The sequence below is a fragment of the Malurus melanocephalus genome, unplaced genomic scaffold (assembly GCF_030028575.1).
Source record: "Malurus melanocephalus ecotype Western Australia unplaced genomic scaffold, MMel_1.1 scaffold_553, whole genome shotgun sequence".
NCBI classification, from domain to species: Eukaryota; Metazoa; Chordata; class Aves; order Passeriformes; family Maluridae; genus Malurus; species Malurus melanocephalus.
In genome coordinates this window covers 79,582-100,098 of record NW_026623785.1, presented here as the reverse complement: position 1 = coordinate 100,098, position 20,517 = coordinate 79,582, and the positions used below count along the sequence as shown (strand labels likewise).

Genomic DNA, 20,517 nt, shown 5'->3' with positions numbered 1-20,517 from the left:
GGTGTCTGGCTTTAGAATCACAGAACCACGGAACTGTTTGGGTTGAAAGGGACCTTAAAGATCATCTTGTCCCACTCCCTGCACCTTCCTCTAGACCAGGCTGCTCCAAGCCCCATCCAACCTGGCCTTGGACACTTCCAGGGAGATGTACACCATCCTCACTGTAAAAAATTTATTCCCAATATCCCAATATCTAAGCCACCCTTCTTTCAGCCATGACCCTTGTCCTGTCCCTCCATCCCTTGTCYCCAGTCCCTCTCCAGCTCTCCTGGAGCCCCTTTAGGCTCTGGAAGGGGCTCTGAGCTCTCCCTGGAGGCTTCTTTTCTCCAGGTGAGCACCCCCAGCTCTCCCAGCCTGGCTTCAGAGCAGAGAAGCTCCTCTGGACTCATTCCAGCAGCTCCAGGTCCTTCTGCTGTTGTTCCCCAGATCTGGAGGCAGCTCTGCAGGTCGAGTCTCACCTGAGTGGGGCAGAGGAGCAGAACCCCCCTTCCCTTGCTGCCCACGCTGGGGGATCAGCCCAGGACACAGGGATTTTCAGGGATGGCTCATGTCCAGCTCTCACCCACCAGCACCTTCAGATTTTTCTCCTCAGGGCTGCTCTTGATGCCTTCCCTGTCCTGATGGAAAGCTGGGAAGCTGCAGCACTCGGTGTAAGGCACATCACTAACCCCCATCAGTGTCACAATGGGCTGTCACTGCTGCAGGCAAACCACGAGGAGGCAGGGAAGTCCTGACCCCAAATTGCCACACAATCCTTGTACAACACGTGGGGAACAGCTGATGGTGCCAAAATTAACTGTATYGAGTGCTTCTTTCTGATTGCACAGGCTGAACTTGGTGACCCAAGTGAGGGTTGGKTTTTTTTCTGAATTATTAGTTAAAGAGAGCCTTAGTGATCTAATGTGTTCTTAGTGTTCTAATTCTGCATCTGCAGATTTTTTTATTTAAAACATCYCAAACCATGAGCATCAATCCTTGCCCAGTGGGAAGGAGTTCCATATGGGAACAGACAGGGCAAAAAATATCTTTTACCCAGCTACAATAACAAAATGTCAATATTCTTTATTAGAGGCAAATAGAAGGAAAAGGTAGCACATCCTACTTTCTGGATGCCATTTGGTGCTTGGAATACCTCGGTTGTCTTTGCTGCAAAGCTGCTACATTGGTCCTCAACAGCACAGTGTGGACATGGAGTGTTTGGATTGCGTCTTGGTGAAGGGAAACCCTGATCCACAGAAGAAGCTTCTTTTTTTGAGTAAAATAACAGAACAGCATTTTTTAGGTSCCTTCCAACCCAMACTGCTSTATGATGCACATTTGGGTGGGGAATTCAAGCATTCAGGACCTGTTTGAGGGYACAAAGCATGCTTGAATCCTATCAGATGACTGTAGAGGGTTGGGAGAGCCCAGCCTGGTACAACCTTGTCTTAACTCTGGGACTAATCTCCTGGGCAAACACAACCACACCTGGATCATGAATTGAAGGGAGCTGGGTGATTCATTTCAGGGTTTAAAATGTCAGCAATAGGGAGTAACAGGGACTRCAGCACAGCAGGGTAAGTCTGAGATGCACTACAAAGTGTGGCTTGGTACCATTCACCTTAGAGCCAGTGATCAAAGAGATGTCACTGTGCAGGCTTGGGGTGCAAACCAGGCTGTCAGCWCCCACCCAGGAGAGCAGTTATCCCACACAGAGCTGCCCTTTGCCCTTCCCATGGCTGTCCTGGGGCACGTCTTGAAGTCAAATGAGGGAAAAACCTTTCATTGGAACAAAAAGGAACGTGCAGTGTCCATTTGCAGCAGAGATGTCACACCCCACCATGCCTTTCTGCCTGGCTTGTATTTTATGTCCCACCTCCTATGCCATCTATAACCCATTGCCTGTGTCCTGTCCCTCCATCCCTTGTCTCCTCTCCAGCTCTCCTGGAGCCCCTTTAGGCACTGAAAGRGGCTCTGAGCTCTCCTTGGCACCTTCTCCTCTCCAGGTGAACACCCCCCACTCTCCCAGCCTGGCTCCAGAGCAGAGGGGCTCCACCCTTGGAACATCTGTGTGGCCTCTGGATTTGCTCCAGCAGTTCCACATCATTTGATGCTGAGGGTCCCAGAGCTGGACACAGCACTGCAGGTGGGGTTTCACCAGAATGAAGCAGAGGGGCAGAATTCCCTCCCAATTTAAGGAATGGAGGAGAAAGATGTACTATTCCAGGTCTTTCAGGGATGTCTTCAGGGAGGGACAGAAAGTGAGTGCAAGATGTCACTAAAAGGGATGGGATCTGCAAATTTTATCCCCATCCAAATTTTATCCACATCCCCAAGTGCAATCACAGGGAAAAACTGAGGTCCTCTGTCCACCTTGCACACCCTGGATGTTTTCCTTCCTCACTTTGGGGGCAGTGGCTCTCCCACGTGCAGTGAGRTTTGTGCTGGGATGTGCTGAACCTTCACCCAGGCTGGAGAGATCTTATCAGAGCCACAAAGTCGCATTCCTGGGCTGCCTCTCYGTGGATCCTCTCCCTGCAGAACAAGCAGTCCTTCTGTTTTCCTGGTAAACCCATCAAAAGCCAGCAGTTCTGACAGGCTGGAGCAGCAAAACCCGCATGAACCAGCTGAGGCAGAGCCRGGAGAGGGCAAACGGGTGCTCTGTGCTCATAAATTAACCTGCTCTTGGGGTCATGGTGACTCTGCAGCTGAACCCACTGCTGTGGTTTGGCACAGCTCCGTCCAGGATGCACCAGCCTCTCCCAGACATTTCCCAGGCAGAGTTCAGGATCCCAGAGGCTGCTCCTGRAAGTCCATTTGAGYKCAAAGGGGTATTTTCTGGAGCCCAAAGAGTTTGATGGTGGCAGCTGGCTTGAGGCCACCCGGCCTTTAACCTGGACATCTTGGGGAAAATCATCTGCCGTGTGTCCACAGCACCAAAATCAGGGGATTCCCACCAACTCCATGGAAGTCATCTGGTCCATCCCCCCTGCTCATGCAGGGCCACTCAGAGCTGGTTGTCCAGGTCCATGTCCAGAGGGATTTTAAGTATCTCCAAGGATGGAGATATTTCTCTCTGGACAACCTGTTCCAGTGCTCGGCCACCCTCACAGTTAAAAAGTGTTCCATTATGTTCAGAGGAGCCTCCTGTGCTTCAGTAGGTACCCATGGCCCCTGATCCTGTCTTWTTGACTTTGAATGTAAAATCGCCATCCTTGAGAGTGATCTCCGTCCTTGGAGATCTTAAAAACCATCTGGACACAATCTTGGGTAACTGGCTCTGGATGGCCCTGGAGCTGGACCAGGTCACCTCCCGAGGTCCCTTGTCATCCCCAAACACCTTGGGGTGAATTTTAAGTCCTTTGAGAAGCTGCAGAGGGACCTGGGGGTCTTCTGCCTGAAGAAAAAGGAGGATCAGGGGGACCTTCTCATCTTTACAAACTCTTTGACAGGATGGTGCATCACATGGGATTAGGCTCTGCTCCTAGGGAACAGGGACAGCACAAGAACCTCAAGCTGCACCAGGTGAGGTTCCAGTTGGATTTCAGGAAGAATTTCTTCATGGAAAGAGTGGGCAGGCATTGGAATGGGCTGCTCAGGAAGGTGTTGGGAGTCCTCATCCCTGGAGGTGTCCAAGGATCGACAGAACGCGACACTCAGTGCTGTGGTCTGGTGAAAAGGATCGGTCACCCGTTGGACTCGATGACCTTGGAGATCTCTCCCAACCTAAACCATTCTGTAATTGTGTGACTTTACAGCCTTCTCCCGCCGTGTCACTGAGTTCCCCTCCGCACCCAGCGCTGGGGTGACGGGATTTGGGCTCTGTTGGGTCCGGCCGGGGTTGGGTTGGGTTGGGCTCGGTCCGCGGGGCCAGCCCGGGGCGGGGCGGGCCGCGCATGCGCGGGAGAGCCGCGGGGGCTCCCGGAGGCGGCGGCGCCGGGACTCGGCAGCGGCAGCGGGAGAGGGAGGAGAGAGCGGAGAGGGGACACTGAGAGGGGACACTGAGAGGGGACACTGAGAGCGGACACTGAGAGCGGTGAGTGCGGGAGGGGAGAGCCAGCACTGAGTGCGGGAGATGGAGAGCAGGCACTGAGTGCGGGAGATGGAGAGCAGGCACTGAGTGCGGGCGGTGAGTGCGGACACTGAGAGCGGTGAGTGCGATGGGTGAGTGCGGGCGGTTCCCTCCCCGCCGTCCCCTCCTCTCCCTCCCCCCGGGACACCCCGCCGAGGGTCCCCAGCGAGTTCCCGGTGCGCTCCGGCGGCCCCGCGCGGGTACCGCCGCTCCTGCATCCCCGCCGCGCCGGGAGCATCCTTCCCCGCGGGGGCTGCGGGAGGCAGGGCTGGGTGCCGGGGGTGGCCGGTGTGCGGTGCCTGGTGCTTGCAGAAATCCCTGGACGATGCGGGATCTTTCCCTCTGMGCCACGCGCAGTTGTGGTCCATCAAGCCAGGATTGGAGCAGCGGCCAGGTGGGTGCTGGGGAAGAGTGTCAGGAGGGGAGGAATGCACAGAGAGACGCGGATTTGTTTTAAATTCCCCCGCTACCGGTATCTCAAGGGCTTCCCGAAGGAGAGAGGTGGGCAGTGGTTTTCCTCCGTGTTTGTTTGAAATGGCTGTGGGCGGATTTTCCTTGAATGACTTTGACACCCGGGGAGTTCTGGAGGCCACGGGAAGGAGATGCATAGTTCAGCCGTGAGCTGGGGGAAGAACCAGCTCCCGGTGTTTGCCTTGGAGCTGCCGCCTGCCCCTTGCGCATACACGAGCTGGGGCGAGTCTCCAAAGGGTCACTGGAGAGTTGTTCCCTGCTGATCTTCTCCAGGGTACTTCGGGGTCATGTTCCCCCTGTATCCCATCTGGGTTATTTCCTGGCTGAAAACACACCAAGCATCCCACTTTTTTTATTTTTTTTAAGTGGGGGGAATATTGTAGAAAGTCTTAAAGCGTTCTGGTTTTCTTCAACACAAATATATAGATATATAAGTTCAGGTAAACATTTAACAGTTGTTTGTTTGGTGTCAAACTAAATCCTCTCTGACCTGAGTAGGGTTGAGTGTGGAGCATCCCCAGGGGCTGTGCCAAGATGGGAAGTGCCACAGATCCTGCACTGGCTATGCAGATTCCCTGCTCATTAAATACGCGTGCAGCTCCAGTGGTTCATCCCGAAGCTGCTTTGGCTGGAGCACAAGGGGTTTTTACTGGGATGGAGAGCTGCATTTGTTGTAGGTTGCTGTGAGATCCTGGCTTTGGAGATGGGAAGTGATTTAGGTCTTTCTAGCTGGGGGATTTTTGGGTGGGATGGGGCTTGGAGCAATCTATTCTAATGTGARGTGTCCCTGCCCATGGCAGGGGGGTTGGAATGAGACAGTCTTTAAGGYTCTTTCCAACCCAAAACATTTTAGGATTCCATGATTGCTTTCAGGGGATTAGGATAAGGAGGAGTGTGATGCTGCCCTGGCAGCAGTGGTTAAAAAATAAAAAGGTCATGAAAAAATCATGAAAAAGGATGAATCCAGCGGGTCTGAAGACTGTTTTTTGCCGTCTGCCAGGGCAGGGAGGGGACAGGCAGCCAYGAATTCTGAATTCTAGCAKCAGACYGTGCTCCTTCTTGGGGTGCCGTGGYGATATGTGCTGCAAACAGTTCCTAGAAACCCACTTGGGGCCCGTCAGGCCAAACCACACAGTCACACATTTCCTCCCACACAGCCGGGGAAGGTGTGGGTTAACAGCCCTGCACCCTGCAGGATTTTCTGTTTCCCGGGCATTAATTGCTTTTATTTGTTTATGCTGAAGCTGCAGCCGCAGCCTGTGCTGAGCAGAGGGCTGTGTCCCTGTGGATGCAGGGAGGGATGACCGTGCCAGYGGGGCTGGGGACAAGGGAGGTGCCACCACCGGGTCACGTGCGTGAGCTTGCGGCTACTTGCTCATCTTGAGTTAGACACCAGCTTAATTTTTTATCYGCCAGTCTACGGGGTGACCTTTGTTCCTGGGGTCAGACCGGTGGTCCTTTAATTGCATAAATAATTAATCATTAATAAATTCCAGCAGTATAAATACCCAGGRAGGCTGCTGGAGGTTGCATGTTTGGGCTGCAGCTGTACAGATGTGGCCAAACCGTTATAAGCTCCATCCTTCACAGAGTCATGGAATGGTTTGGGTTGGAAGGGACATTAAAGATCATCCAACTCCAACCCCCTTTCCATTAGATCAAGTTGCCCCAACCCTCGTCCAACCTGGCCTTGGACACTTCCAGGTAGTAAAGTGAAGCTTGATCCCAGCTCCTGCCCACCTCCCAGGCCCCACCAAATCTTTGGGATTGAGTAGGGTTGTAAGCATGTGGATCCAGCACAGCCTACATCCCATTTTGGGGGAAATGGGGGGTGAAATCTGCCATCTGGCTCTTTCTTGGGGCTCTCTAGCCCCCAGGAAGGGCATCACTTCAATCACTGCAAACCTAGAACCTCGCTGGGAAAGGCCACTGGGCTAAATRGGACAAAGTCCCGGATGGGGACAAAGACTTTCAGTGCAGGGGAGAGGAGAGTTTGCAGCTCTGGGGAGTTGGCACAGGGCTGCAGTCTCTCCCTGGCAGCCTCCTCTCTGCCCGCAGCAGCCACAGGGTTCTGCATGATTTATATACATTTTTTTCGAGTGACCGAAGCTCTAAAATCCACAACCTTAAAGAAAAAAAAAAAGGTTTTGTGCAAGAGGCTTTTGTGGATGACAGCAAAGCTGAGCAGCCTCAGCCCAGAGACTCTTTTGGGGATGATTTGAACCCCCAAACAACACACAGGCACCTTGGTTTGGTTGTTCTSCCCACAAGCAGATGGTTCCAGGGTTGTCCCATCAGCTGATGGATCTGAGCAGGGAGGGATTTGCTGGCTTGTCGAGGTCTCCCTGGGCTAGCAGGAATTCCCAGTTCCAGCTGATCTGCACTGAAGATTTGTGCTGAAGGATATTTAGGAGGTGAAAGCAGGATGCAGCTGCAACAAATCCAAGCTCCATTTTTGGTCAGTGGAGGGGGAAAACCCCTCAGGCACTTCACTGGCACAATTCCAGTTTCTGGAAATGGTCAGTCCCAATCCATCAGTGATTCTGCCTGGCTGAATACAGCAGGCAGGGACTGGTGTGGGTGGCAAGACAGAAATCATGCTCAGGAGTGTGCTCACATTTCAGCAATCTGATGGTCATCATTTGGGACTGTGTCCTGGCCTGGTCTGATTCCTGGTGTGCTCATCCAGGGATTTCACAGTCACTGAAATCCAGCCCCAAAGCATTGGATGCTGTGTTGGTTGTGTGTGGGAAAAGAAAGTGGTGACCGGATCAGGAAAGCACAAACAGCAAAGGATTAGTGAGATTAGGAAGAAAAGCTGCAGAATATTACCTCGCCCTTGACCAATTTTTGATACAGGGGGAGTGGATTTGYCAGAGGAGGGAATTCCCAGCCAGGGCCTGTGAGTAGAATCAGTGAATATTAACTGGTGCTACAGGTGGGTTTCTTACTTTTTTCAGGAATTATTTGCTGTGTTAGCAGCAGCATCASCAAGCTTTAACCCTGTTTAGGCATGAGGAAAGTGCAGCTGTGCTGTCACAACAAAGCAGAAATGTGCCATTCCCTGGCATKGTTTGGGAGATAGCACAGAACAGGAGTTGTACCAGTGCAGCAGCACAGGAACGGCCATGCCAGCCCAGCTGATCTCTGAGAACCTGATGTTGTGAAAATCAAMCCCCCTGCACGTGATGCTTGGACTCTCACAATAAACTCCCCAGCCTCATCCAGCCTTTTTTTTCCTGACTTTGGGGTTCCATCCCSCTGCTTTGCACCCCTAAACACCACAGGGCCTGGGGGGATGCTTTGCTGCAGGGATGTGGTGTTTGCCAGCAGCTTTGTTTTGCTCTGTGCCTTCCGAGCACAGCGTTCCCTGCTCTGGCTCCACTGCTCTCATCCCCTGGCCCCATCCCAAAGCTCAGGCAACGCTGAGCCCATGTCAAGAGGCACTTGCTGCTCAGCACGGCTGAGCTGGCTGCTGGCCCAGCTCGCTTCCAGGCCAGGAATTGCAGGGGAGTTGACACTGCCATGGCTTCCGTGGGGGAWCCTGCCACCTCCTGCTGGCTTTCGTGGCCCGTCTCCCAGCATCACGGGACGTTCGTTTCCTGAGGGATACATGCTTGGACAAACCCTGCTTGCGCTGCATGCTCTGTGTTTGTGTTTGTGTATAGAGAAAGGGAGAATTTGAGCAGTCTTCTTTTATTTGAAATTTTCCACTAGGTTACTTTGACCTTTTTTCTTAACAGGTCACGTTATTTCAAGTCATGCCCTTCAGTAAATCACGTGGCATCACTTTTTACCTTCCAGAGCATCCCAAGTTGTGCATTCCKGTTGGAGGAATGATGGGAATTGGGCTGATGTAGATGTAACAGGGTACACAAGTGCCCTGAGGGAAATAAAATCTGTGTGATGCATTGTTAAGTAGTCCCAGCACTGCCCAGTGCATTAGGAGCACAGTATCTCATTTCCATCAGGCAGATGAGGATTTTTTTATATCCCAATTTCATAGATGGGGAGGTGTAAGTCCAGTTTACAGAAGCCCCAAGCACCTGGCCCTTCTCTGGTTGTGGCAATTTCCACTTTGCTGCTGGAGTGTAGATCAGTCCTTCATACCTTGCTGCCTGCTCTGCCACAAACAGTCAAATCATGGAATCCCAGAGTGGTTTGGGTTGGGAGGGACATTAAACCTTATCCAGTTCCACCCTCACTTCTAAGGGCAGGGACATCTTCCACTATCCCAGATTGCTTCAAGCTCTGTCCAGCCTAGCCTTGAACTCTTCCAGGAATGCAACAGCCTCMGATTGTCTGAGCAACCTGTGCCAGTTGTAAATCCCAGTAACTCCCTGCAGAACAGATCTGAGCTCCGTGTGTTCCTGGAGGAATGCTGGCACCTAAATCTGTGTTAGSAGAAAGAAGCAGGGAACACCAAGACTGCACAGGAGCTGCTGCTTGAGCCAGTCCATGGTCTCTCAGTTTCTCATCTCTGGTGAGGCATTTCCAAAACACCAGGCAGAATGGGATGGAGGAGCTGGCACTGTGCTCCCAGGATGGTCTTTCCTCCAGCCCATCACAAAGGTTTAGTTACAGGAGGGGATGTTTGTGCTTAGRGAGGACCAGCCTTCAGGCAACAGGATTTGGGATGGGGTTTATTCAGTGCATCTGAGCTGGGTGCAGCCCTGGTGCAGCCTCTCCCAGAGCCCAACTGCTCCCTGCTATCCTAGTGCTGTAGGAGCTGTGACACCAAAGTTAACCATGTGTGGGAAGGGGTCACAATAAAACCCCAAGCTTCAAAATGACTTGGAGTCCCCSCAGGGACTTTTGCTCAACTGCCAGAAGAGAGGAATTCAGGAATTAATCACCTGCAGCTCTCCAAAGCAGTCTGGTGGCCACTGCTGTTATTTTCATGCTGTCCACAACCACTTCTCCTTTTTTCTGTTTTAAATGCAATGCATTTATTAAAGACTTCCCCAAAGCTGAGTACTCCTGGTCCTCCCTGCTTTGTTTACCAGGAATTACTGCCTTTTTGGAAGCCTGTGTAAACCTCTGATGCCTGAATACCAGTCTGCAAGTGAATCCATCACACTGGTCCAGCCTCAATMCCAGACAGTGAACTCGGGGGCCAGACTGGTGGGAAAATCAACCGTACTCTGTAGGAAATTTTCTCATTCAAACCCTTCCATCAGACTGTGACCAAAAAGCAAAAGAGCTGGGAAAAAGCTCGGGTTTCCAATTACCCTCTTCAAAAGGGAGAGAAAAATTGGAACGGGATCGTTCTCCTCCTGTGCCGGGAGTTTTTATTGTGGTTGTAATGATCCAGCCTGGCYATCATCCACTCCCTCCTTCTCGCCTTGCAGCTCCCTCCCTGAACAAACGATACTTGGTTGCTGTTAATTGGGAGCAGCCAAAATAACTGAATCCCCCGGAGATGGGGGGTGAGGACGGAATCTCAACGAGACACCCCGCCAATGAATGTGGCTTTCAGCTGCTCCTACGCCCCCGTGAAGGGAAAAGAATAGGGGCTCTGTGAAAGTGAAACAGCCAGTGCTGACCTTGGGTTTCTGGGTTGGTGTTTTTTTGTTGGGTTTTTTTTTTTTTTTTTTTTTTTCTCTTTTCTAACGTTAATTGCTCGTCACTTTGTCCCATCACATGATCGCTGGAAACTGCCAACTTGTTCTCACTCGTTCATATCACAAGGTTTGAAATAAGCAGGCTACCAGGTCCTGATTTTGTGCTGTTCAGCCCAGTATCAGATGTGTTTCTTGTGATTTTGGACTATTATTTTGAAAATCTCTGCCCCTCACAGCCTGTTTAAAACTGGCATTTTCCAGCTCTGAAAGCCAGCCTGGAATAATCTGTGCTGTCAGGGGGATGAGCAATGCCCAGGCTCTCCGAGGCAATGCTCACTGAACTCTGGGGATGAGAGACTATGGCAAAATCCTGGCAGGAGCACGAGCGGTGCCAGCCAGAGCCAGGCTGTGCCTGGGACAGAAGCTGCCTGTTTCTCTCACACCCTTGTCAGCATGCAAAGCAGGCAGGCCATGAACTGCATTCCCAAGCATCCCTATTCCTGGGCTTTATTGCCACTTCCCCCTGGATTCCCTTTGCTCTTTATGGGCAGGTTTCTCTGCAGGAGATGAGTTCTTCCAGCCTGCTCTTTGCAGGTCAGTGCTGTATCAGAGATGGTTTTCAGTTCCTAATGTCCACAGGTCCAGTCTGGCATTAGTCCATGTTCTCTGAGATGTAAAGAACTTCAATACGTCCTTTCTTCTTGTCTTGCCACCATGATCATTGAATCATAGAATCCCAGAATGGTTTGTGTTGGAAGGGACCTTAAATATCATTTTGTTCCAATCCCTCTGCCGTAGGCAGGAAGAAAATCTTCCCTATGAGGGTGGTGAGGCCCTGGCACAGGGTGCCCAGAGCAGCTGTGGCACCTGTGAAGCCCCTGGATCCCTGGAAGTGTCCAAGGCCAGGTTGGACAGGGCTTGGAGCACCCTGGGAGAGTGGAAGATGTCCCTGCCCATGACTGGGAGTGGAACGAGATGATCTTGAACAGCCCCTTCCATCCAAACCACTGCACAATTCCATGATTTACGAATAAACTCCATTAGCTATAAGAAGCCAGAATAGACTGGCTGCACATTGGAACAGGGGAGAGGGAGAATTGCCTTTTGTTCACACCATGCCCTCAGAGAGTGCCCCAAAGTCAAAATTTGCCTTTTCRCCCTAAATTTTGGCATGTAGGTCCACAGGGATACAAAAGCTGCTGAGTGAACTGCGTGTCCCATCACAGATCAGGACCCTCTTCTTTAGGAGAGGAGCAAAAYCCTTGTGAGTGTGCACAACATTAGCCCCCCCCTGTCAGGGTGCTTTCTTCAGCATTACACATCTGTGAAACTGAAACAGCATCTTCAGGGACCATTTTGCCTTCTGTGGCTAAGGCAGCTCCATCAAACACAGCAGACAAATTCCCCTGTGGCAAACAGGGAAAAAACCTCCTGCCTTGAGAGATGCTAAGGGAGAAAGCCTAGGCCATCTAGGGCAGAAAGAGTTTTCTGGAAAATGAAACTTAATTATGACAGCTCRTCTCTGCTAGAATACGGAAGCAACATGAAAATATTTTCTCTCTTATCAGATGCTTTGGGTTTCTGCAGGAAGTGGGACGTTGCACCTGATTGAGAGTCTGCTCTGAGGTCGCTCTTTGTGCTTTCTCACCCTGGGACTGCCAGGTCCCACCTCTCTGCTTTCAGAAACTCTCTCATGGTGTTTGACACTGTCCTGTCCTCTGTATCATGGCCTAGCAGGAGTCTCCCATCACAGAATCACAGAATGRTTTGGGTTGGAAGGGATCTTAAATCTCCTCTAGTTCYARCTCCCTGCTATGGGCAGGGACACCTTCTCTAGACCAGGTGCCCACTCAAACTGTTGCTGTCTCACCTCTGGACACAGCTGGGATATCATGTAACAGGAATAAAATTCACCATTTTTCACACTCAGGCAAAATACTTACTTGCATTTACTTTTTTCTTTTACATCTCCATCCCCTGCAGCTCCAGTTGGGTGCATACAAGCTTAGGAGTCCAATCCTACTCCTGCAAACCTGTGTGTGTTGGTTTCACAGGMGTAACCACAGCCCTGCACAGTCTGATGGCATCCTATCAGCACCAATTTCAGTTTAACATGGGCATTTGTGATGAATTCTCCTCTATTTAGTATGACACAACCATCAGCAGGGAAGAGAAATATCTAGGTTATTGGGAAACAGGGGGTACTGGGAATTAATTTGATGCCAGGGGTTGTTCTCCTGACATTGGGATCCTGCTGTGCCCTGAATCTGAATCTTGCCAGCCAGAGCTTAGCCAGTCTGGAGGTTACCAAGGAGCAGAGCAGAGCAGGCAGAGGAGTGCCCAGAACTGGGTTTGGCTGCTCTGAGCTTCCAGGCACATCTCTGGCAGTCCCTCAGCATGGCTCTGTGGATGTTCCCAAAACTCTGATGCTGTACCCAAGCTGCAGCCATCTCAGATGCAAAGCCTCTCATTTCTTCATTCCCTCTCAGTCCTGATGCTTCTTACACACATGGAGGGATGAGGGCTGCAGATTTGAGACTGTGGATTTCTTCCTTTCTCCCTCTGCCATACTCACTACAGCAGCCCCAGGTGGGTAACCCATGGGCAAGTTGTGTGACAGGGAAGTTTGAGTTTCTTTGCAGCCATGATTTGGTTGGGACCCTCTAAATCAATGTGCGGACAGGCAGATTATCCCTTAGATGAGTAATTACATCCCAGTTTTGTCCCTGAGCATTTTGTTCTGGAGTAATGGATGAAAAATCACCTTCATAATCATCAGATGCYTTCTTGCCATCTGACTAATTCCTGCACCCCCTTGTTGGCAGCTCCTGGCTCCTGAACATGCTCTGAGCTGAGCACCTGAGGAAGTGGGGAGGAAGGGCAGGCTTGTGACATTGCTGTGTCCATCAGGTGCCAGCTGAGCTGCAGGGTCAGGGCTCTGCATCCTTCTCTGTGCTGAATTTAGGTCAGGGAACAGATAYCCCTGGGAATCTGGCACTCCCTYAGACCCTCTTCCAACTTCCCAGGAWATCTGGTACCACTCAATTCCCCTAATAYTCATAGAATCATGGAATGGTTTGGGTTGGRAGCGACCTGAAAGACCATCTAGTYCCAAGCYCCTGCCAYGAACAGGSAMACCTTCCACTATCCCAGGTTGCTCCAAGCCCCATCCAGTCTGGCCTTGGACACTCCCAGTAATGGGGCAGCCACAGATTCTCTGGGCAACCTGTGCYRGGGCYTCCCCCCACTCACAGGGAAGGATTTCTTCCCAATATCCCATCCAACCCTGCCCTCTGGCAATGAGAAGCCATTCTCCCTTATCCTGTCACTCCAGGTCCTTGTCCAAAGTCCCTCTCCAGCTCCTTTTGAGCCCCTTTAGGCATTGGAAGGTGCTCTAAGGGCCAGCATCTCGATGGTGCCATGGTTAATTCCACTGGGAATGGCTGCAGGCTCTTCTCCCTGATKCACCACCATTAACAATTCCCCTTTCTCCCATCTTCACAGGGCACAAAGACAACATTCCCTGTTGCGGGGCTGAAGGCAGCAGGATGACAGCCATCCTGGAGCGGCTCAGCACGCTGTCCCTCAGCGGGCAGCACCTCAGCCGGCTGCCCCGGCTGCTGGAGGACGGCTTCCCCAAAATGCCCTGCACGGTGAAGGAGTGCGAGGTGCCACAGCTCTTCCGGGAGCCCTACATCCACAGCGGGTACCGCCCCACCGGCCAGGAGTGGCGTTACTACTTCCTCAGCCTCTTCCAGAAGCATAACGAGGTGGTCAACGTGTGGACTCATCTCCTGGCGGCGCTGGCCGTGCTGCTGAGGTTCAAGACGTTTGTGGAGGCTGAGCAGTTGCCCGTGGACGCGTGGTCCTTGCCTTTGCTCATCTTTGTCCTCTCCTCTGTCACTTACCTGACCTGCAGCCTCTTGGCCCACCTGCTGCAGTCCAAGTCGGAGCTGTACCATTACACCTTCTACTTCGTGGACTATGTTGGAGTCAGCATCTACCAGTATGGCAGTGCCCTGGCTCACTTCTACTACAGCTCTGACCAAGCCTGGTACGACAAGTTCTGGCTCTTCTTCCTGCCAGCAGCAGCTTTCTGTGGCTGGTTGTCCTGTGCCGGCTGCTGCTACGCCAAATACCGCTACCGACGGCCTTACCCCATCATGCGGAAGATGTGCCAGGTGATCCCAGCAGGGCTGGCTTTCATCCTGGATATCAGCCCCGTGGCTCACCGGGTGGTCGTGTGTCACCTGGGGGGCTGTGAGGAAGATGCTGCTTGGTACCACACATACCAGATACTGTTTTTCCTTATCAGTGCTTATTTCTTTTCCTGCCCTGTCCCWGAGAAATATTTCCCTGGCTCCTGCGATATCGTTGGCCACGCCCACCAGATCTTCCATGCCTTCCTGGCCGTCTGCACCCTGTCACAGCTGGAGGCCATTCTTTTGGATTACAAGAACAGGCAGGAGATTTTCTTGAAGAGACACGGGCCTTTCACCGTTTATCTCTCCTGCATCTCTTTTTTTGGCTTGGTGGCCTGTAGTGCCATCACAGCTTACATCTTGAGAMGCAGGATCAAGGCCAGCCTGGCTAAAAAGGACTCCTGAAAGTCACGGACGTGACAGGCATGACATCACCAGAGAAAATCAAGAAAAGGGGGCATAACATACTAGAGACATGACTGTCTTACTTGCCTAACATGCCGTGACTAACCAGGACCCTGGATTCAGATGGAGGGCTGGACATTTCATGCTGGATGCATTTTCACAGCAGGGATTGCCTTTTGCCATCTGGGGGGGGGGGGCAGGAAATATTTTAAGCCAGAGCAAGTCACTGAACCAAGGATGCTGGAATAGGCAGAGGTTCCTTGTTCCTTTTGGTAGAGCTGTATGTGAGACCTTGTTGAAGGTCAGGGAGGGTGGCCTGGAGGCTGTGGGACTGTCGAAGRGTCTGCCAGGGCTCACAAACGCCATGAGGACCACAGCTGGATGTGATGACCTCTCTGGGTTTTGCCATATCTGTTCTTATCAAAGGCTGTCGGAAGGTTTCAGGAAGTCTTTGTTTCTAGGGTTCAGGGTAAGGTCATGTGTGGGACAGTGGCTGGTAGAATCCTTTTCCTATTCCAGCCAGGTTATCTCTATGGTCCCCTTGTCATGTGTGTCAATGCCAGGTTGCTTAGGTGGCTTTGGGAAAACATCTTTGGAGATTTAGGCTTGGCCTGGGGTCCTCTGGGACCAACTAGGTCTGTATCATCTGTCTAGGGAGTCTGACCGACCTCTAGCAATGTCCATGAAGTGTGGAATAACTTGGATGTGATCTGTCTGATTCAGGAAAGGCTGATCCTCCAACAGTACTACTGTGGTCATGGCCAAAAGGTTATGAAGGTGGAGGAGTCTTTATTCCCCTCTTAATGGTGCTTTGTGTCCTTGGTGAGCCTTATGGGAAAGCTGACTTTGAMGAGGCAGAGTTTCTTTTCTTTCACCAGTGGGGTTGTGTCTCTGGCATGTTTTTATGAGTATTAGATGAAGGTGGAAGAAAAAGGTGGAAGCAGGGTGACAACATAAGGGTCCTGCATAACCTTGGGATGGGTTTGTCCTTGGGACTTGGTGATTCCTGTGTGGATAGCAAAGGTAGTGGTCAAGGTCACTTTAATATCCGTGGGTCACTCCTGTGCAAAGTAACAAAGTCTGGGTTACTGTGTTCCTCACTAGAGAAGTCTCTTCTGTGCTTGTCTGGGGGGAATATTGGATATGGAGCCACTGAGGAGGTTTAAATCCTTGCTGAAACCAAGGAATCCGTGGGATCTATCCCAGCCAAGGGTTTGTCTCACTGAACCCAWGGGCAGGCAAATGAATTGTGTTTGTTGGTTTTGAGCAGGCAGSTGTAGGGTTGGGGATATGGATGGCAAGGACAAGCACTGATTTCTGCACTTGATTTGTGTTTTAGCTCTTGAGGTGTGTGTKTTCGTGTTCCATGTGTGTGCACAGGATTTATTATTCAGAAAGGCTTTGCCTTTAGATTTTATATCTGYAGAGCTTCCTAGTTGGGTTAAGATTAACCTGAAGGAAACAGTGCTGTCCTGCTGGAAGAGAAAGGTGGGCCAGACAACAGATCTGTTAACAGGTGGTTGAAAACAGACCTATAAATAGGTATTTTGCTGGTCCTGTGTGAGGGTGAATTTGGAACTTATGGCCCTATAAAAATTAAATACAAAGGGAGAGAGAGGAAAGTAAGTTTGGAGTATAGAGAAGAAATCATAGGAAAGCCTTCAGGAGGTCATCAAGTCCAACCTTTCTCATCAGTCCAAGCCTCCTGGTTTACATCCAGTCCAGCTTAGAAATTAATTACTTCCTTTYTTAGGRTGTKTTTGATGGTACAGCCATGCTGACCTAGCAGAAAATCTGCCTCAKGGGAGATGCCAAGCAGGGATGGTCCCACTTCCACCTCATCCTACCCCTTCCTCACCATGGTGAGGTTCCACAGAAGCTCACCTCACCATGGAGCAAGCTGGTGCTGGGAGAGGAACCATTGGGAAACCAATCCTACTGAAAAAATGTCAGTAATTTTCGGGTGGTTTTTCCTCTGAGCCAGCTCACTTGGACAATGCAGCTGCCAGCAGGGATGGGCTGGAGTGGAGGCCAGCAACAATTCCTCCTTCCATGGCAGCTGGCTGCTCAACTTACTCAGCTGCACTGATGCACTGCTCCCTTCATGGCCTCTGATTTTGCTTGTGGGACTCCTCCCAGTTTGAGGAAAGATTTCCAGTTGGAGCAGCTTTTTCTTACAGCCTGATTTGCTCTGGTTTTGGGGTCAGTAAGGCAGAATAAGGCACTGGGTGTGGAACTGGCTGGACTGCATCAGTGGGTTCCTGTATGCGGGGGTAAATCAGGCTGGTCTGGAGCTCATTTCTGGGATGAAAATGGGATGAAAATGGAGGAGAATTGTGCATGGCTGATAATAGCAAACCTGCTCTGCTGCTACCTAGAGTTATGCTGGTACCTAAGGAAGGGCTGACCCAGGTGTCCCCTTCTCGGAGGGTTTGAAAACAGATGACATGCCYTGTCCTTGGCAAAGGAGCCAAGTAATGCCATCTCATTCAGGGACAGGGAGAGGAGCCCCACATGGCTYTTCYGAGGTACTTTTGGTCATTTGTYTTCTCCTCCCTGKCTGAGCAGAAGTGACACTTMTCCTCTGGAGCAGTGGTGTGACAGYGGAGGTGTTTTTGCACACTCCCACATTTCCCCTCAGGTGAAGCTGCTCCCGTCTCCGTGTGGCCCTGCACTCCCACCTGGAGCTGACCTGCTGGTTACGATGATGGGTGGAGCGAGCAGGGACCTCCCATACGGATCTGTGCTGCTGTGAGGATGCACCCTTGTSTCACAAGGGGCTCACCAACACTGGAGCTTCCATCATTCCTGTCTCCATCCTCCTCCTCTTCCTCCAACCAGCTTCTTTCTTTCCTTCATCCCCAGATTTCAATACTGTGCCTTATACACCTGGCTGCCTTCCTGGGCAGACTCCACATGCTGCAGTCTGCTGGACCTCAGCTGGGAAGYGGCTGTGGAAGTCCTGCCAGTGATCCAGAGGAGACCAGGGCTGGATCTAGAAAGAGCCAGAGTGGCACTGTGATAAATGCTCAGCTTGCCTGAGCCCCCCAGGACCTTCCCCTTGGGTTCACTGCCTGGAGCAGGYCTCCTCCATCCTAGTGCTCCTAAGGAGGCATGGCTGGGAAGGATGTTCCAGTGACCAGGCTTGGTGAAGAGCTAACCACCAAAGACTGGGCACACCTGAGATCCCAAAGGGACCCAGGTCACAGGCCTCCCCCTCAGGAATCTCTGGTCCTTGTAAACCAAGACAACTCCTGAGAATTCATCCCAATGTGCCTTGTGCTATTCCTTTTTGGGATTAATCCTGAGGGAACCTGAGGATCAGGAGTAGCCTCCTTCATGTCTGCTGGTCYGTGGTTGCTCTGAACAGCCACTGACAGGATTTGCTCAGTGTACGGAGCAGGAGGGGAGGATGGAGACAGGTGCCTTCAATTTGTATTTATGCCTAATGATTTGTGTAACRAGGCAAGGACGGGTTCCTAATGTGCCTTGCAATTTACATCTTTTACTGACAAGATTATTTTTAAGCACTGTGTTACTAAACAGAACTACAAAAGAGTTTGTATTTTTTTGCTTTGGGAAACAGGGAAGGGTATGAGTRTTCCATACTAACCATCCCCTTCCCAACTCCCGTCTGCTGACTTTGTATTGTTGAAAACATTGACAATATTTTAAGCTTTGTACTGTACTGATCTTTATTTAAAAACTTTAGTGGAAAAAAAAATCTGTTAAAGCAAAACAGTGTGGTGTCAAATTTCAAAATGCACAACTACAGAASGTTATGAGTCGTTAGAAAGCAAAGGGGATAATAATTACAGAGAGGATATATTAGACTGATAATAATTATAATGAACAATAGGGTGTGGTTTTATCTGTGCWTCTTGAAACACTTTCCAGGTTTCACGATACCAATTAGATTTCATTCCCTTTCCACAAGGGAAGTGCAGAATGGCTGCCCTGACACTGATTAGAGAAATTTTAGTTCATCATCCACAGTCACAGAAGGGTTGGGTTTGGAAAAGACCTCTGGGGGTCACCTGGTCCAACCCGCAGCTCAAGGAGGGCCACTCAGAGCTGGTTGCCCAGGTTCATGTCCAGGTGGGTTTTGAATATCTCCAAGGATGGAAACTCCATTGCCTCTCTGGGCAACTGTGCCAGTGCTCAGCCACCCTCACAGTAAAAATGTGTTTCCTGATGTTCAGAGGAACCTCCTGTGTTCCAGTGTGTGCCCACGGCCTCTGGTCCTGATGCTGGGGTCTGGCACAGAGCCTGGCTCTGTCCTCTCAACACCCTCCCTGCAGGGATTTATATACACCTGTAAAATCCTTTAAATATTCCCTGACCTGATCCTCTTCCACCAAGGTCCATACTCCTTGCTCTGGCCTTTCCCCCCAGTCTCAGGGACCAAGGATTCCTGAAGGCTGGTCTTCATGGTGAAGACTGAGGTGAAGAAGACTTTTCCATGTTTTCTGTAGTCAGCTCCCACATCTTACTGAGCAATGGGTCCACATTGTCCCCACTCTGCCTTTTGTCACCCTGTAGAAATCGTTCTGGTTATCGTTGTCATTCCCAAACAGATTCCAGTTGGACTTTGCCTTTCCTCATCCCTGCACACTTGGATWATGTCTCTGTATTCCCTTCTATCCATGTCCTTGCTTTCACCTTCACTCTGCTGCTTCTGTGTTTGAATTTTTCCAGGAGCTCCCTGTTTATCCGTGCCGGCTGCTGGCATTTTTGTCCAGCTTCCTGTTCATTGGAATGGACCATTTTAGAGCTTGAAGATCATTTCTTCCAGGCCTCCTTATCCCGGGGCACTCTACCAAGGAGGTAGAGGCCTTTGAAGAGGCCAGAGTCTGCAGTCTGGTGTTTGATGTTTACCCTCCTCACTTCATTGAGGATCTTGAACTCCACCAGCCATGTCTGCCTTTGACCCTGACATCCCCAGTGAACCTTGGCTGGTGAGTCTAATGTCCAGCAAAGCACCTCTCCTTATTGGTTCCTCCATCACTTGGAGGAGGGAGTTATCAGCACTGCATTCCAGAAACCTCCTGCATTGCAAATCATCAAACCATAGAAGGGTTTGGGTTGGAAGGGACCTTAAAGATCATCTTGTTCCACCTCCCTACCATGGGCAGGAACACCTTCCTCTAGACCAGGTTTCTCAGGGCTCCATCCAACCTGACCTTTAATGTTTCCAGGGATGGGGCAGCCGCAGCTTCTCCCGGAATCTTGTGCCAGGGCTTCACCACCCTCATAGTAAAGAATTTCTTCCTAATATCCCATCTAAATCTATTCTCTGTCAACTTGAATCCATTCTCCTTTGTCCTGTCACTMGATGTTTTTGTAGGTCATCCTTTTCCATCATTCTTGCAAGCTCAGATACTGGAAGGTTGCAATTAGGTCACCCCAAATCCTTCTCCAGGATGAACACCCCTAATTCTCCCAKCCTTTYCTCRCAGGAAAGGTGCTCTATCCCYCTTATGTTGTCCTTCCAGCAGGTATCAGGATGGTTGAAGTCTCCCATGAGGAGCAGAGCCTTCAAAGAGGCAGCTGCCCATAGTATCACCCATATTGGTTATCTCTCGATCCCTTCCCTGTAGGCTCTCCATTGGCTCATCATCCAGGCAGAATTCCAGGCACTCCAGCTGTTCTCTCACTAAAGGGCAGCTCCCTCTCCTCACCTTAGCCTGTCKGTATCCCTCCATTGCAATACTCAGGTCACAGGAGCCATCCTATGGCACCTTCCTAATCCCAAAGAGAACACATCCCTGAGGATACACCCAGGTCTCTGACTCGTCATGCCTGTCCCCACACTGCTGATGTT

General features: G+C 50.9%; 1 protein-coding gene across 1 annotated transcript; it reads left to right on the top strand.

Moving 5' to 3' along the window:
- Window positions 1–3,922: 3,922 nt before the first annotated feature.
- PAQR8 (progestin and adipoQ receptor family member 8) lies at window positions 3,923–16,999 on the top strand. Its single transcript, XM_057382189.1, has 2 exons — window positions 3,923–4,015; window positions 13,591–16,999. Exon 2 carries the CDS (start codon window positions 13,635–13,637, stop codon window positions 14,691–14,693), a length of 1,059 nt encoding a protein of 352 aa, XP_057238172.1. The 5' UTR covers window positions 3,923–4,015; window positions 13,591–13,634; the 3' UTR covers window positions 14,694–16,999.
- Window positions 17,000–20,517: the final 3,518 nt, after the last annotated feature.